The 16,780-nt window shown below is 47.0% G+C and overlaps 1 protein-coding gene and 1 pseudogene across 1 annotated transcript in view; both read right to left on the reverse strand.

Annotated features, from left to right (window-relative positions):
* Window positions 1-1,658: 1,658 nt before the first annotated feature.
* FAM3B (FAM3 metabolism regulating signaling molecule B) overlaps window positions 1,659-16,780 on the reverse strand; it is a 34,689-nt gene continuing 19,567 nt past the window's right edge. The window contains exons 4-8 of the mRNA XM_040621892.1: window positions 11,348-11,406; window positions 10,348-10,398; window positions 9,248-9,335; window positions 7,991-8,123; window positions 1,659-1,781 (exon numbers count right to left, since the gene is read on the reverse strand). Coding sequence (XP_040477826.1) covers window positions 1,692-1,781; window positions 7,991-8,123; window positions 9,248-9,335; window positions 10,348-10,398; window positions 11,348-11,406 — 421 coding nt within the window. The 3' untranslated portion in view covers window positions 1,659-1,691. The remainder of the gene's footprint in view (window positions 1,782-7,990; window positions 8,124-9,247; window positions 9,336-10,347; window positions 10,399-11,347; window positions 11,407-16,780) is intronic.
* LOC121100436 lies at window positions 4,114-5,357 on the reverse strand (annotated as a pseudogene).

Genomic DNA, 16,780 nt, shown 5'->3' on the forward strand with positions numbered 1-16,780 from the left:
AGTCCAAGGCGCTGGCCGGCCTGCGCTTCCTTCACGGGCGCAAGGGGGCTCTGTTCTAGCCTCTTCCCAGGCTTCTAGGGGTTTGCTGGTGTCTTTGGGGCCTCCTGGCTTGTGGAAGCATCCCCCGGACCTCTGCCTCTATGCTCTGTGTCCATGTCCCCCTTTGCATAAGGACACGGTGACCCTGGCTCACAGTCCACCCTACTCCTCCTAACATGCTACACCCATAGTGACCCTATTTTCAAATACAGTCACATTCCGAGGTCCCAGGGGTTAGGATCTAATTTTGCGGGGACATAATTTAGTCCATAACGGGGCGTGAACCACAGTCCTACCCAGGGGTTTGCAGACTCCTCTGCAGAGAGGGGCCCTGGCTCCCCGAGGGGCTACTGAGCGAGGCAGCGGGCCGGCAGGTGCCAGCTCTTCCCAGGGCCAGAGCCCTGCCTGGCCTGCAGGGTCGGTGTATGCCCGCTCACAACTACTCACCCCTGCCTGTCCCTGCACGGCTGATACCCCGATACCTCCGGGCAACAGGATGCAAGGACGTGGGGCTCACATGTGTCCTGCCAGGTGCTCTGGGGGCATCTGGGATTTCTGCTCCTTCTGGCTTCCATGCCTACGGGGACCCTCCTCTGGCCTGGCTCCCAGCACCCGGCGGCCAAGCCCTGGCCAACCTGCGACTCACATGTGATACGAGGAGAAATCGGTACCATTGTCAGCCACGAAGACTGGGGTGGTTTGACACTTTGAGGGTGCTGAAACTCAAGGGGCCAGGGGCTGCTGGGTGTTTGATAGGAGTCCTACTGATACAGATACTTGAATGCGTTCACCCATCCCAGCTCCTCCACCTTCCACATGAAACGCTAGACGCTCTGGGAGGCAAGACTCCAACCTGACTTCGGAGCCAGGCTCGGGAAGGGTGTCAGAATGGGCGCTTGGCCATGGCGTGACTTCCTGAACCCCAAATCAGATGCGTGGTCAGACATCCTTCACCAAGCGTGGGTATCGTGGACACTTGGATCTAACGATGTGTCTCCTGGCAAGTGGGGTAACTAGCTGTCCTCCCAAGAGCAGAGCCTACTGGACCTGCTGGGGCTCCTCCAGCCTGCCCCATGGTGTGACACCCCCACGTCTGCCTGGGCCTCCTCCACTACCGTGATGCCAGTGCCAGAAGGCAGGTGCGCCCAGATTTGTGGGGTGAATGAGTAAGTTCACGGACCCCCAGGGCTCAGTGGGAGTGGACCGAGGCAGCGTTGCCAAGCCCTCCTACCGTGCTCAGTGTCCTAGGAGAGGACGGCCTGAAAGGAGGGTGTGCTTGGTGCTAACACAAGAGAGGCTGTGTCTCTGCAGAGCTGCCTGGGCCACACAGGGCTCACGCGTAGGTACCATCCTACGGCAGCTCCGCGCCCCGACAAGCAGAGTTTGCTTCCCCCAGCCTCTCCGTTCCAGGCCGCATCCCTTCCTTCCCTCACCATTCCCATCCATTCCAGTCTTCCAGCTCACGAATGCCTTCACTTAGAGAAATTCCGGCATAAACGGTCTGTGTACCAAGATTGGATACAACCAGCAAATGCTGCTCACTTGAAGACAAACCTCAAATAGTCATCAAATAGTGACTGTTGGCTAAGAGTCTTGGGCCAGTCCACACCGCAACGGTCTACACATCACACGTTTATTAAGGCCGTGCGACGTTAGCTTGGTTGCTTCGGTATGCAGCCTTCTATCTGCACCTCGGCAGGCCAGCCGGAGTACCTGTTCCTTGCACTCTCAGAGTGGTTGATCTGTGTGAAGAAAAGAAAAGAATTTTATTTATCCACTAATCTACTCAACAAGTAACTAATGTGTCAGTTATGAGCAAAGTCATAGAAAGAGAATCGCTTCCTAGAACGGGATTTGCTCTAACTTACTCTGGGCACCTGATTTTTTTTCTCAGCGCGTTTCTTAATAATATTTGAACCAGGTGTTAATGAAGCTCTAGCACTTTCTTCAATGACGCCGATGTTCTGTCATCTATGCCGTCCAGTAGCCACTAGCCACGTCGGATTCGTGCGTACTTAAAATGTGGCTACTGTGACGGATGAACTGAATTTTAAAATCTACTTTATTAAATAAATGTCAATGTCAATGTCAATGCAGATTTGGCTAGCAGCCGCCATACTGGATGGCAGAGCTCACATGTTTAATTTTCAATTTTCTGGGCGCAGGGCTGTATTGTTTTTCAGGGAAACTGTAGAGTCCCTTCCTCAGCAAACGTGTGTTCATACTGGTTGGGCTTTAGTCCCTCGTACCTTTGATTCTTTCACAGATAACAGAGCATCTTAACCTGGCACAGAAGAAGGATGACTTACTTGCTATGGACTGCGGAATTCTAGTTTTCATTCCTTTTTCTATAACAGCTTTACGAAGATGTAATCCACATACTAGAACATTTACCCATTTAAAGTACACAACTCAATGGTTTTTAGTGTTTTCACAAAGATATGCCACCATCACCACAGTTTTAGAACATTCTCACCACCTGAACAAGCAGCACACACGTCAGCAGTCACTCCCCACTGTCCACAGCCCTAGGCAGCCACTCATCTACTTTCTGTCTCCAGGGGTTTTGCCTGTTCTGGAAATTTCATATAAACGGAATCATACAATATGTGTTTTCTGTGTGTTTGGTTTTCTTCACTTAGCCCATTTTGAAGGTTCACGGTGCTGTAGCGTGGGTCGGCATGTCATCTCTTCACGTAGCTGCATAATATCCAGCCAATGGCGATACCATATTTGATTATACATTTTTAATCCATTAATCAGACATTTGGGTTGTTTTCTATTTTTTGGCTCTTATGGATAATATTGCTATGCACATTCAGGTACAAGTGTTTGGGTGAACATACGTTTTCATTCTCTCAGGTAGACATTTATGAGTAGGACTGCTGGGTTATCTGGTAACTGTATGTCTAACTTTTTGAGGAATTGCCAGAGTGCTTCCCAAAGCAGCTGTATATCACATCTCCTCCAGCAGTGTATGAGGGTTCTAATTTCTCCATTTCCTCGTCCACACTTCTAACTATGTCTTGTGTATTACAGCCGCCCTAGTTAGTGTGAGGTGGTATCTCGCTGGGGTTTTGATTTGCATTTTCCTAATGGCTAATGATAAGCATATTTTCATGTGCTTATTGGCCATCTGTATATCTTTGAAAAACTGCCTAGTCAGATCCTTTGCCCATGTTAAAATTGGGTTATCTTTTTATTATTGAGTTGTAAGAGTTCTTTATATATTCTGGATACAAGTCCTTCATTTGCATACATTTTCTCCCATTCTGTGGGTTACCTTTTCACTTTCTGGATGGTATTTGTGCTTTCTTCTGTTGTTTGTGCTTTTGGTGTCATATCAAAGAAATCACTGTCTAACCCAAGGTCACAAAGACATGCCTCTGTTTTCTTCTGCGAGTTTAGTAGTTCTAGCTCTTATATCTAGTTATTTGACCCCAATTTGACTGAATTTTTGTATATGGCGTGAGGTAGGGGTCCATATTTATTCTTCAGCATGTGGATATCCAGTTGTCTCAGTGACACTTGTTGAAAACATGACTCATTCCCCAAAGGCCCCGCATGGGAAAGCTCTGTGATGTGTGGAGGAGAGCAGAGTGCAGTGGGAGTGGCTTCGCCACCATGTGGAGCCTATGCAGCTTGGAAATAAGAGTAGGAGGGACTGGCTCGGCTGCAAAGACAAGGGTCTTAGGTCTGGTTCCAGATCACCAGGGACCAAGATGGAGACCATGCTGGAGGTGATACTAATGATGACCCTGTGCTGAGTACACCAAGCACGGCAGGCTGACCACCCACAGTTCAGCGTGAAGACAAGGAGGCTCAGGCACATGACATCACAGTCCTCGGGTCGCAAACTCAGGGTGACAGTGTCCAAGTCCAAACCTAGGTTACGCTGTGTCTGACTTCTATCCTTTATTTCTTCGTTTGTGGATCTCAGATTCCTCCTCCTTTATAAAACTGGAATCAGTCTTAAAGTCTCTTACATTTTATTTTTACTTATTATTTTTTTTAGAAACTGTTTATTTTCCATCAACCTTATCTCCATTCTGTTTGCCTTTGTGGAAGAGCAGCTTAAGACCACTCAGTGGTTGCTCCTACCCATTCAGTGGCCCAAGCAGTGGGAGCTGCAGACCAGTCTTCCGTGGCCGGCCGCGTCTTCAGGAGGGAGGCACAGAGCGCACCTGCTTGCCTTCCATGAGTCTGTGGCTTCAGGCTGAGCAGCAGTGAACTCAGTCAGGAGCTGGAGCAGTCCACTGTGAAATTCCTCCCTGGTCACGGCCTCTTCCGCAGTGGCCTGCTCGACCTCTGCAATCTCGTCACAATCTCTGTGGAAGCAGAGACCAGGCACGACCTCCCGTGGGTGCTCCCAGGAAATGGTGCCATGCACGCACAGAACATCCCGGGCCAGCAGCCCTCACATCAGACCCCCTGAGTGAGCTCTGTTGTTGTTGCAAGGGATGGCGATGTCCACGCAGTGCAGGGGAGAGTCTGTGCTGCCCAGAGGGAGGGTGGGCAGGTGAACGTAAGACGTCTCTGTGACAGGCTGGTGGTCAGCCCTGGGATCGGTAACCACCAGAGTCTGGGCTCCCGGAAGGCTGCCTGGACCTGGTTAGTGAGGGCTCCGGGAGGGAGGCGGCCAGGAATAGCACACTCGGCCCCGCGCGCTAGCCGGGATTCCTGGATGACAGGGCGCTGACATCAGCCGGGTTTTCAAAGACAGCAATGACACGAGCTGCCAACCGAAGCTTCTCCCAGGTTCTCTTCAGATTCATGATGTAGACACCATCACTTTTCCTTCTGTAGATGTATTGCTCCGTTTGGAAGCCCAGGCTGGTGCCACCCAAGTGGGTTCCTGCTGCAAGGACTCGAGGACACCCCCCCCTTCACTTGCAGGCATCAGGGGCTCCGGACATGGTGACCGTCTCCCTTTAAGTTAGGAGGGGAACACGGAGCAACGCCGTATGGACCCCTCCCTGGGGAGTGTGGAAAAAAGCAAGTCTCTTACATCTTACAATTCAGTTTGGTGGGTGAGTGGGGCTGGTGAAGGCTTCTGAACGTGGGAATGACCTGTGGGCTGTGCCTGGGAAGCCAGCTCTGGGAACAGCAGTGGGATGAAGGTGATAGTGGCTGGGGACCAGCCGGGGCCCAGGAGGCCCGCCCCACGTGGCCGCACACCACCCCTGGGGAAGTCCACACAGCAAGTCTGCATACCCAGAATGGGAAGGCATAATGATTCCTCCCATAGTACTTGACTCGAGCTCTGGGTGAGACCGTCCTGAGGCGCTGGCCCCCTCCAGCTCAGGCCTCACCAGCATCTGAGCAAACCCCCTTTCGTGCCCCCAAGCCACTGAAAGCTTCCACTGAAACCGCTCCCTGCATTCAGGTCTTGTCCTTGTGCTCTTGTAGCAACTGGGATGACAGCCTTCAACCCACAGGTGTAGGCGAGACAGGCATTTTCCTGAAATGCCCTCAGAGCCCCTGCTCCAAAACACACTGGTTCTCTAAACTCAGGGCAGTGTTCGGACACCCACTCTGTCCTTGATTCCTCTCCTCCCAGAAACTCTCTCTTATAAAGAAGATAGGGAAGCAAGGGCCACGGCTACTTTGCAATTCAACCGAGGTTTTATTTTAAATGTCTTAGCTGAACATTAATAGGGAACCTGTTTGTTGAGATGTTAACACTGAGTAAAAAGGGATTCAAGCCTCACTCCAGGCTTTTTTGATACCGTGGACACACTAGGGCACCAGAGGGCACGGTGGGATGAGGGCAGCACTTGTACAGGGCCCGGCTTGCACTCTGGCTGGGTCCCTGACCTGGGGCAGATGGGGGGACGCTGAGGGAGCTGGGGGAGGGGACGGGGGATGAGGGCACAGGGTAACACAGCTGGAGAAGGGGCAGGCCGGAAGGTGATCCTGGGGGAAGCTGAGATGTGCACAGGGCATTGGGACCTCCCTCAGGGCACTGGGTCCAACCCTTCCTGTGCGGCAGAATCACCAGCCAGGACCCACCCTGCGATGTTGGCTCAGGTGGCCTGTGTACGGCCAGCATCAGTGTGTTTTAAGGAGACTCTCGGGCTGGGAATGGCAAGCTGGGTGTGGACTGTTGGGAAGGGGTAGGCGAAGCTTCAGGAAGTTGCTCTGGATTCCAGAACCCTGCTCAGTTCCCTGCTGGGCCCTGCGTGCTACTCTCATTTCATCTTCAGGGACCCTCTGTGATAGGTATGGTCTTTATTCCTTCCTTGCGAGAGAGGATTCTGAGGCACAGAGAGGTTGAGTAACTTTCCGAGACCACAGCGCTGAATGGATAAAGCCGGAGATCCTTCAGAGGCCAGACTGCTACTGATCGTACAAGGGTGGAGGAGAGGTGATGCCGCATTACTACGCGGAGTCAGCCTGATGAAGGCCCTGGGTGGGGGGGTGCACCTCTACATCAGAGCGCTGGGCCCTGGAGCTATCTAGCTTTCATGTCATTGCCCAGAGCAGCAGACTGAGGCCCACAGGGGTCAAGTGGTTTGCGTGGGATCACACGTGGCCCCTGGCAAATCTGACAGTGGACGTCCAGCCCCCTCCCCAGCTGTGCCTGGCTTACCACACTACACCGTGCGGCCCGGACAGTGCCACCACGCAGAGCCCGGGGAATGCCTCTCGTTAGGACAAGTCCCTGAGACCTCAACTGTACACTGGGTGTCCAGACGGAATCATTAGTACTGAGAAGTCTATGCTAGGGCACTGGGTAAATGCTCCAAACATGTTCCGCATGACTGGCTTCCTATCCGCAAAAGCACATGAGAGTTACAAGGGGAAATGGGTTTTTTCAGATGCATGCTAAAATAACCCTCATTTCTGAGCCTCCAGGGTGCTGCAGTGGGGGGGGGGGGCATCAGAGAAGCCATGAGGCCTCCCCTGGGAGCTGGTTGCGGGTTACCTGCTTGTGTGGCCACACTGACGTCCCACCTCCCCCAGCCCCCTTCCCCAGCAAGGGTGGTCCTGCCAATAAGGCCCAGCTGCTGTCTGTTTCTGTCTGTCTCCCTTCCCAGACCCATAACCACACCACACGGCACCAGGAGGGGACCTGGACCAGGTGTCCCAGCCTGAAGTCCGAAGCAGCCTCTTGCATGGACTGGAGACATCCAGTCTCTGCGTCCTTTGAGTTTCTGGCTCCTGGAGAGGAAGCCCTTCTCCTGGGAAGAGTGGGTGACTTCTCTCCATGGCTGTGCTGCTGATCTTTCCTCTCTGGGAGCTGTCCTGTCCCCTAAAGAGCCGTGTCTCCGCCCCAGAGGGGCCAGCCTGTGACTCCGATATTTGCCAATGCTCAGCTGGAATTTCACAGGCGACCAAGTTAATTCGTCTCTTGCTCTTTACCATTCTTCCATGAAGAGGACAGGACGGGGGGACTTGTAATGGATCATGCACCAAGCTGCGGCAACAGCGCGGGCTGTGTTAATCTGGTGTGTGTCTGGCGGCTGCACGCACAGGCCGGGTGAGCCCCGTTACCCAGCACTGTTACCAGTCTCTGAACAGAGGCAAGGTACCGAGAGGCTTGCCACAGCCTGTGTTGGCTGCCCCACGATGGAAAGGCAGCACCAAGAGCCCATTAAGAATCTTCTACTTTTAGAGATTTGGGAAATGTGAACTTCAGTCGAGTGACTTTTCCTGATGTAATGGGCAAGGTCTACAAGCCCCTTGTGATGGACTAGTTTCCTTATAATGACGTAACAGGCACCTACTGTGATCCGCCCGGGACTCAGGAATGCAGAATCCCAGGCACATTACCATGAGAGAAGTGAGGGCTCAAACCCGAGCAGCTGGCTCCGCGGGGCCCTGGGTGGTGCGCACTTCACGCAGGAATGTCTTGGAGGCAGGGAGTCATCACCGACACACAACCTTTCAAATCACAGGGCGTCCTACACTAACCCCTTGTGGGAAGCCACGTTTAAAAAGCACTCACATTTTCTCTCTGAATTTCTGCCGGAAGTTCGAAGCCTTTTGCTGTAAGAAATACCCAGCTGGATCTGAACCGAATGTTCCTGATTTGTTTACTTCCAAGTGCTTCTATGACCTTCTTGGCGTCCTCCTTCAGCCTGGGGGGAGAGGGGGAGGGCGTGTGAATGTCGCAGGTAGGCGGGGGCTCCGGTGTGTCACACCCACGGCGGTCCTAGGAAAGAGGCTTCTAAAGCAACCACGTCCTCCTGGGGTGACAGCGGGAGGCTGTCAAATTCCTAGTTAAACACCTGATGACATCAGGGACTCTAAGCCTCAGGTCTGGGCACAGTTCTAATTCTCAATTCTCAAAAGCCCTGTGTCTTGGGATCCAATGACATCCTCACATTCAGCCAACATAATTTTTGGGCTTTACTGCCCCTCCTGTTCACTGACCACAAAGAAGACAGACAGAAGTTGCTTGAAGATGACACGCTGAAATGGTCCCCTTCATTTTCAGAAAGGTCAGTATCAAAAAAGAAAACAAAAATCTAGAACAATGCTACCATTGTAAAAGCGGGCAATATAGAGTAAGGAAAGGAAGGAGGGCAGAAAGGAAAAGAAAAAACAAGGAGCTCAGATTTTCCTGAGTTAAATCAGAATTTTTCCAAGTGTGTATCAAATAACTTCGTCTGGTAAGATGTGCTATTAAAAATAGGATCTGAGGCCAAATAAATTTGGGGAATGCTATGGTCAGGAGCCACCTTAAAACGTAAGGGCACAGAAGCACTCTGAGGTTCTTGGAAGTTTGGCCACGAACACACACGTGTTTACTCAGAAGAGCAAACTTTCAAGCAGCACAGGAGTGAGATCAACTTCTCCCTACAGGAAGTTGTGTGTGTGTGTGTGTGTGTGTGTGTGTGTGTGTGTGTCCTTTTCATTCGATTGCTATTCATACAGAGAATTTTTCTCAGTTTCCTCTCCTATTTCTGTAAGTCCCACGCTGGGTTTAGCTTCTCTGTCCTGATTATGGTCAGTGGCGGCTGTCTTGCTACCTGAGAAAGTTCTTAGCTGCTAGGACCTATGCACTCCGCTGGCTACTAGGGTTTTTAGAAACACAGTCTGCTTTGTCCTGGGCTCCTGTTTCTTCTCCTTAAGAGAGCATCTTGCTCCTTGGATTTGCATTCTTCCCTAGAGGATGGTCCTTAAGGCCCTGACAGGCCTGGCGCTCCCCCCAGCTGGCTTCCCCCTGTCCCCCCGCGGTGACAAATCCGTCCACGCTCACCTGCTCGCGCCGTCATCTTGGGTCACCATGAAGAGCAGGGACTTTGGAGGTGCGCTCTGAATAAACTTCGTCATCGGTCCAGAGTTATCTGTGGGTCAAGGCAAATCGGTGTTAGGGTCTTCTTGTTCACTTGCCCTGGATGCTGCCTCCTCTGCGCTTAGCTGCTGTGTCCGCTCTCAATCCTCTGATTTCTGGAGTTCATCTCCAGTAGCGAACGGCCGCTGGGCTCCACGGTGGGGCCCGCAGAGGTGAGGGGCACGAGCAGATCATGACGATTCTGTGAACCTAACTCGAGGCCAGCGACAATGTGGCCAGCACAGGCGGGGCATTCTCTGCAATGACCACAGCAGAGTGGTCCCAGGACACTAACGTGTGGAATGGGGGCGAGAAATCAGACACGCAGAGCGGACTGAGCACGCCAAGTCTTTGCTAAGAGACGTGCCTGTGGCTCACGGCAACAAAAGGGAGGCTAACCTCAACCCCCGTTATGTCCCACTGGGGCATTTATAGCGATGCTTACCTTTATTACAGACTAAAAATGCTCAGTTCCCGTCAAGCACGTCCAGACATGTATTATTCTGTTATCTTATAAAGCCCTGTTCTTAATAATTCTCACTGTTCCATAAAAATAAAAGGAGCTGCTATATCCTGACTGACCTGTGCGTGCAAGCCCAGCGCCCAGACTGGAGAGACCACGGAAGGAGGACATGCTCCGTGCGTCCAGGGACGTGTGCGCTGAGCGCAGGGGGCACCGTGAACGGGACGGGAACAATGATGATGTTCAGGGCTGGATGCTGATCACATTATTTTACGTATATTTGATTTAAAAAATGTTTTCTCTTTCTCATTATCTGATGAAGGAACAAAGAGAAAAGGTCCAGGACAAGTGTGACCAGAGAAGACATTCTCTAGATAACGCCTTCAAACTTGATCACACGAACTCAATTAGAGACAAGGAGGGCTTGTGTAAGACTGTTCTAGAATACTCCTATGAGCTTCTGGCAACTTTTTTAGTAGACAAAATAATATTTGACACTTTTTTATGTGTCTTTTTATCTTCATGCTTCTAATTTATTTTCATAGGAGAAGAGTTTTCTTACCACCTTCGAACATATCAAAATGCCGTGTTGCTATCACTTTCCCAGTCATATCTGAAAATAAAAGAAATGGATTTTGAAGGAAGGTTCACTGGACCCAGGGTACATCTGTGGCACCCTGGTGCTCAAAAGAGCGTGCTCCTCTGTCGGGGAAGCCCGCTGGTCAGCTGCTCAGAACTTCCCTCCCGCCGGCTTCCAGCTAGTTGGACCCTCTGCTCTTTCCTGCTGCCCCTGTGTCTCCCACAGGAATACCGGCGTGCCCACCTCGGCCCCCTCTGCTTCATACTTTAGGTTTTCCAACGGGATTCTCGGAGTGGGTGCGTCCTGTCTCTGGTTCCCACAGCCCCGCGGTCAGGGGACAGCGCGCTACGCGTGCTCTGAGGCGTGGCGCACAGAACCCTTTCCCCAAACCTCTGACAGGTCTCATGGTCATGGGTCCCCAGTGGCAACTGTGACAGGATGTCTTCGCCAGGTCTAAGAGGAGCCCAAGCTTTGCTCTCCCTGAGGCATAGTGGCCTTTTCTCACAGAGGTGGGACCTGGCTGCTGGTGTCGCCCTCTGCAGGGTCACCAGGAATCCGAGAGCGACCCCAGGATGGTCTGTGCCCCCACAGCCTGCTCATCTGATTTGAACCCTGCCTTTTGCTGGTACTTTTTTGTTTTTTTTAAAAGCCTATTTATATTTGACTTTTTTTGTTTTTAAAGTTTATTTGTTTTTAGTAATCTGTACACCCAATGTAGGGCTCGAACTCACAACCCTAAGATCAAGAGTTGCATGTGCCTCTGAGACAGCCAGGAGTCCCCTGACCTTTTTTTTTTTTTTTTCAGGGACCACAAATAATCTGTAAAGTGAGATATTATAAAATAATCAAATAATTTTAAAATACATTAAAATATAAGCCTAGACTAGATCATTTGCAAAAATCATCAAACGCCCAAGATATCTTTGAAAATCCAATCGTGGAACTTTTAGAGAAGTTTGAAAGAAAACATTCAATAACTCACAATTGACAATGGCAATATTTATTCCTCTTCCAACATTTCTAGTCTTTTCTCCCATGAGCCTGAAATGTAAATAAGAGTCAGTCAAAGAACCCCTTTCTTACTAAGCAATGAGTAGGGCTCCCTGTTCCATAAGCTCTTCTCTTCGCAGAACCACTGCCCCAACCACTGGTGCTTACCATTTCCTCGAAGATACGCACGGAACTTAGCTCAGCTCCCTTGAAAGTCACCCCGATCCCCGCTCCACACACACCCACCCCCAAGGTTCTATACGATCAGTCCCTCAGGGAACCTGGAAATTACCCTTAATCCTACAATCCAGACAAATGGCCAGGGAGAGGAAAATTAGGATTTGCTGAGCACAGGCTTTTTACACACACTTTCTCACTGAACCCTCAACCACCTCCTGAGCACTCATTTTTCCATCTTACAGACAGGAAGTCGTAAGAGGTGGATCAGCTGGTGACCCGAGTCCGCTACCCACGTATACACCCTCTTTCCTTGTACTGACGGAGGCTTTGCTAGACTCTTGGCCACCCTTTTATGCAGCCACAAAATGTAACCCAGCTTACCTCCTCAAATAAATACTTTCTACTACTTCACTTAATTTTCACTTTAAAATTGAAGAATGGGAAATGCCAACTTCAAATGAATTGTGCCCTAAAACCAGTAAGGAGACTGACTTTCCTGGAGATGGTATTTATTACTGAAGATCCTAGAATTGTGTGTGTGTGTGTGTGTGCACCCTCTTCCAAGTTTTTTTTTTTTTAAGATTTTATTTACTTATTTGAGAGAGAGAGAAGAAGAGAGAGAGATCACGAGTAGGGGGGAAGGGCAGAGGGAAAAACAGACTCCCCACTGAACAGGGAGCCTGATGTGGGGCTCAATCCCAGGATGCCAGGATCATGACCTGAGTCAAAGGCAGACGCTTAAGCTACTGAGCCACCCAGGTGTCCCCGTTCTGTCAAGTTTCAGAGTCAGCGATATGCTAGCATCACAAAAAGAATTTGAAAGTTTTCCTCCTTTTCCCATGCTTGGGAATAGTGAATACAGCACTGTAATATTCTGCTCCTGACAAGTTTATCTAAACTCCCCTGGGGGCTTTCTAGTCTAAGTCCTTTTTGGAAGAGTAGCTTTTTGACAATTTTAGAGAATATTCTATAATATCTCGAAAGAAAATAAGAACCTTCCATTTATAATAATGGAATTTTGGGGAAATCTGAACCTAACCTCTCATAGAGAAAAATCTAAAAATGGGATTTAAAGAGTATCTACTTCACTATACTGGAGAAGGAAATAAAGAGCTCTGAAGCCAGGATGTGGGGGAACACTAAGTTTCAAGTGGGTGAGCCCAGCAAGTAAAGCGACTTTGCCTCAGGAGCATTTGCTAATTCCAGAAAAAGTGTCAAAGAAGATGAGTAGCACTTTTAACAAGCACAAGAGGTGAGGCGAGGGAGCAAAAGTTGGAAGCCAATACCCACCAAAGGGAAGGCCATGTTAAATCCTCCAATCTTATTTGGGTTGGGGTCAAAAATGGTTGAATCTTAAAAATAAGAATGAACCAGAAATAGATCATATCTTGAAAAACCGCAGCCAAATTTTAAGTCAACTGGGTGGGTCCCCCAAAATCTCAGTTCTTAACATTTATTCAGATCATTCTATTCTGTTAATGATTCCAAGTCCATGGTATAAGCAAGCAAAAATCCTCAGAAAAAGAAGATACCATCTAATACTTCAATTTAAAAAAATGCACCTGGGTGGCTCGTTGGTTAAGCATCTGCCTTTGGCTCAGGTCAGGATTCCAGGGTCCTGGGATGGAGCCCCGCGTCAGGCTCCCTGCTCAGTGGGGAGTCTGCTTCTCCCTCTGCCGCTACCCCTGCTCGTGCTCTATGTCTCCCGCAAGTAAATAAAATCTTTTACAAAACCCCACAATTTCTCAAATGCATGGTCTATCACACTATCAAATGTCACCTGGCACCTAAGGAGAGATGCCAACACAAACAAGTGTCAGTGAAACCAGCAGAAAATAATAGATAAGAGTGACAGACTCATAAGGGCTCCAAATAGATTATCCAAAAGATTTCAAAATAACTATACTTACTATGCTAATGAAAGCAATAAATAAAAACTAAACATTTCAAACTAGAAACTACCCAAAAAATGAAGACTAGGAGAAGTAGAAAATGAAGCTGTAAATCTAAATTAATGTAACCACCACAGTCGGTAGGTAACGGAGGGGTTTTGCAGCAGATCTGGCACAGATCTGGTGAACTGAGCGACAGCTCAGAGGAAAACAGCTGTCTACAATGAAAGACAGAAAGATACAATGGAAAATGCAAAACAGACTGAAAGCTATAGAGAATATAATGATAAGATCTGACATTTATTTGTTAGGGGTCTCAGATGATCAGGAGACGGTAAATGGGGCAGAAGATGCAATGGCAGAGAATCTGTTCAATGTGATGAAGGACTTTGATTTGTACGTATTTAAGAAGCACAATGAACCCCAAAGAAGATAAAGCAATAAACAGACACAGCAGGGTACAAGTGCTGAAAACCAAAGACAAGGGAAAAATCTTAAAGAGAATTGGAAAGGGGGAAAAAGGCAGTTATACTTTCATCCTACCAGCAATTCAGTGGTTGGCTGACTCTCAAGAGAAACAATGGACGCCAGAGACAATGGAACAGTATCTGAATGGGCTGAAACACAACCTGGAAAAATATCTTTCAGCAATGACGATGAAATAAAGGTATTTCAGAGAAACGTAAACGGAGACAATTCACCACCAGCAGACCATACAGAAGCTCTTGTACTGTATCTTTTGCTGTAATAAACTTTATCTGTAAATATTAGCATTACTGAGTCTTATAAGTCCCTCTAGGAGATAACGGAAGTTGAGGGTAGTTGTGTAATCCCCAAAACAATACCTAACTGAAATATATGCACATGCACGTCAACGATCATGGGATTAAATTACACATTTGATGTATGGGTGGACTTCTTTCAGCTTGTTGTCAATTCTAGAGTTCCTTTGTTTTTCTTTGCATTTTATTTCATTTTTGAATATGCAATACATTCACATGATTCAAAAATTACCATTATGTGTACAGAATAAAGTCATACCCAAAGAAATCTTCTGTATACATTCCACTTTGTTCTTCTCATCCCCTGTTCCCATCTCCATTAATTTATTTTAGTTTCTGATTTATCCTTCCAGTGTTCGTTTTTACATCAAAAATAAGCAAATTGTGTATGTATAATTAATATATTCATGGTATGTGTTATATATATATATATGAGTACACTTACATGTGAGTATAGTTATGTATATATCTGTATCCCTTACCATATTCTTTTGATAACAAACTGGTAAATGTGTTGCTCTGAGTTCTGTGAGCCATTCTAGCAAAAAACCAAACCCAAGGAGGGGGGCATGGGAACTCTGATTTATAAGCAGTCCATCAGAAGTATAGTGACAATCTGGGACTTGTGATTGGCATCTGAAGTTGGGGTGGTGGGGGGAATGTCTTGTGAGACTAAGCCCTTAACCAGTGGGGTCTGAGGCCATCTTCAAGTAGATATATCAGAATTGAATTAAAATGTAGATTTACCGCCCCCCCCCCACAGCTGGTGTTGCAGATAATTGCTTGATGTGGGGAAAAACTACCACACATTTGATGACCAGAGTACAAATGCACTCAGAGTACTGTGTGTAGCATAAAGGAAAATTGCCTTTATGCACCCCAAAATAATGTGGCTCACTCAAGAAGAAACAGATAACTTGAGTAGCTCTGTATTTATAAAAGAAAGTGGAATTCGTAGTTAAAAATCTTCTAACAAAGAAAAATTTAGGCCAGAAGACTTCACTGGGGAATTGCACCAAAGCCTTAAATAAATAATACCAATTCTTTACAAACTCTCCCAGAGTACTGAAGAGAATACTCACCAACACATTCCACCCTGATACTGAAACCAGAGAAAAAAATAACAAGAAAACCACAGACCAATATCCCTCATGAACATGGATACAAAAATTCTTGACAAAATTTTAGCAAATTGGATTCAATAATACATAAAAAGGATAATATATCACAAGCAAATGGAATCTATCTCAAAAATGCAAGGTTGGTTTAACATTCAAAAATGTAATTCACCATATTAGCAGACTAAAAAAGACAAACCATATAATCACCTCAAGAGATGCAGAAAAAAATCTGACAAAATCCAATATCCATCATTGATTAAAAACTCTCAGAAACCTTGAAATAGAAGGAATTTCTTCAACCTGATAAAGGGCTTCTATGGAAAATCCCTAGTTAACATATTTAGTGATGAATGATGGAATGCTTTCTCTCCAAGACAAGGAAAAAGGCAATGATGTCTACTCTCATCACTCCATTCAGCATTGTAACGGAGGTTCCATCCAGTGCAATCAGGCAAGAAAAAGAAATCAAAAGCATGCAGATTAGAAAGTGGTAAAACTGCCTTTTATTGGGGATGGGGGGCAGTTAGCTGACATTATCATCTATGTAGAAAATAAAACTACTAGAACAAATAAGTGAGTTTAGCAAGGCTGTGGGATATAAGGTCATTATAAAAAATCAATTCTATTTCTATATACTAGCAATGAACAGGTGGAAATTAAAATTAAAATTAATTAATTTAAAATTAAAATTTTAAAAAATACACTACAGCATCAAAAATTAAATACTTAGAGATAAATACAGAAAAAGAGATGTAAGATGTGTACACTGAATACCATAAAAACATCTCTGAATCAAGTTAGAGAAAATTTAAGTAAATGGAGAGCTAACTGTGTTTGTTGAGTAAAAGATTCCATATCGCTAAGATGTCAATTTTCCCCAAATTGATCTACAGTTCCAGTGCAATCCCAATCAAAAGCCAACAGGTTTTTGTGTTGAAATTTATAAGCTGACTCTAAAATTCATATGGAGCTACATTTATCAAGACATTGTAGATAGTGAAAAGACAGATAAATGGAAGAGAACAGAGAATCCAGAATTAGATACACACATGTATGGTCACTGGATTTTTGCCAATGGTGCAAAGAAAATTCACTAGAGTAAGACAGTATTTTGAATAAATGGTGCTAGAACAATTGGATATCCATATTAAAAAATGACTTCAATCCATATTTCACACCATATACAAAAATTAACCCCAAATGGGTATCTCACAGTATATGAAATGAAAAATCTAAAACTATTTCAAATTTCTGGAAGAAAACATAGAAGAAAATTTCTGTGACCTTGGGCTGGACAAAAAAGATCTAGATATGACACAAAAAATATGATCCTAAAACAAAAAACTGGTAAACTGGACTGTGTTAAAACTAGGAATTTCTGCTCTTTGATAAACACAGTTAAGGGAAGAAAAAGACAAGCCACAAACTGGTAGAAAATATTTGCAAATCA

This window comes from Ursus maritimus, unplaced genomic scaffold, assembly GCF_017311325.1.
Source record: "Ursus maritimus isolate PB19 unplaced genomic scaffold, ASM1731132v1 scaffold_4, whole genome shotgun sequence".
Taxonomy (NCBI): Eukaryota; Metazoa; Chordata; class Mammalia; order Carnivora; family Ursidae; genus Ursus; species Ursus maritimus.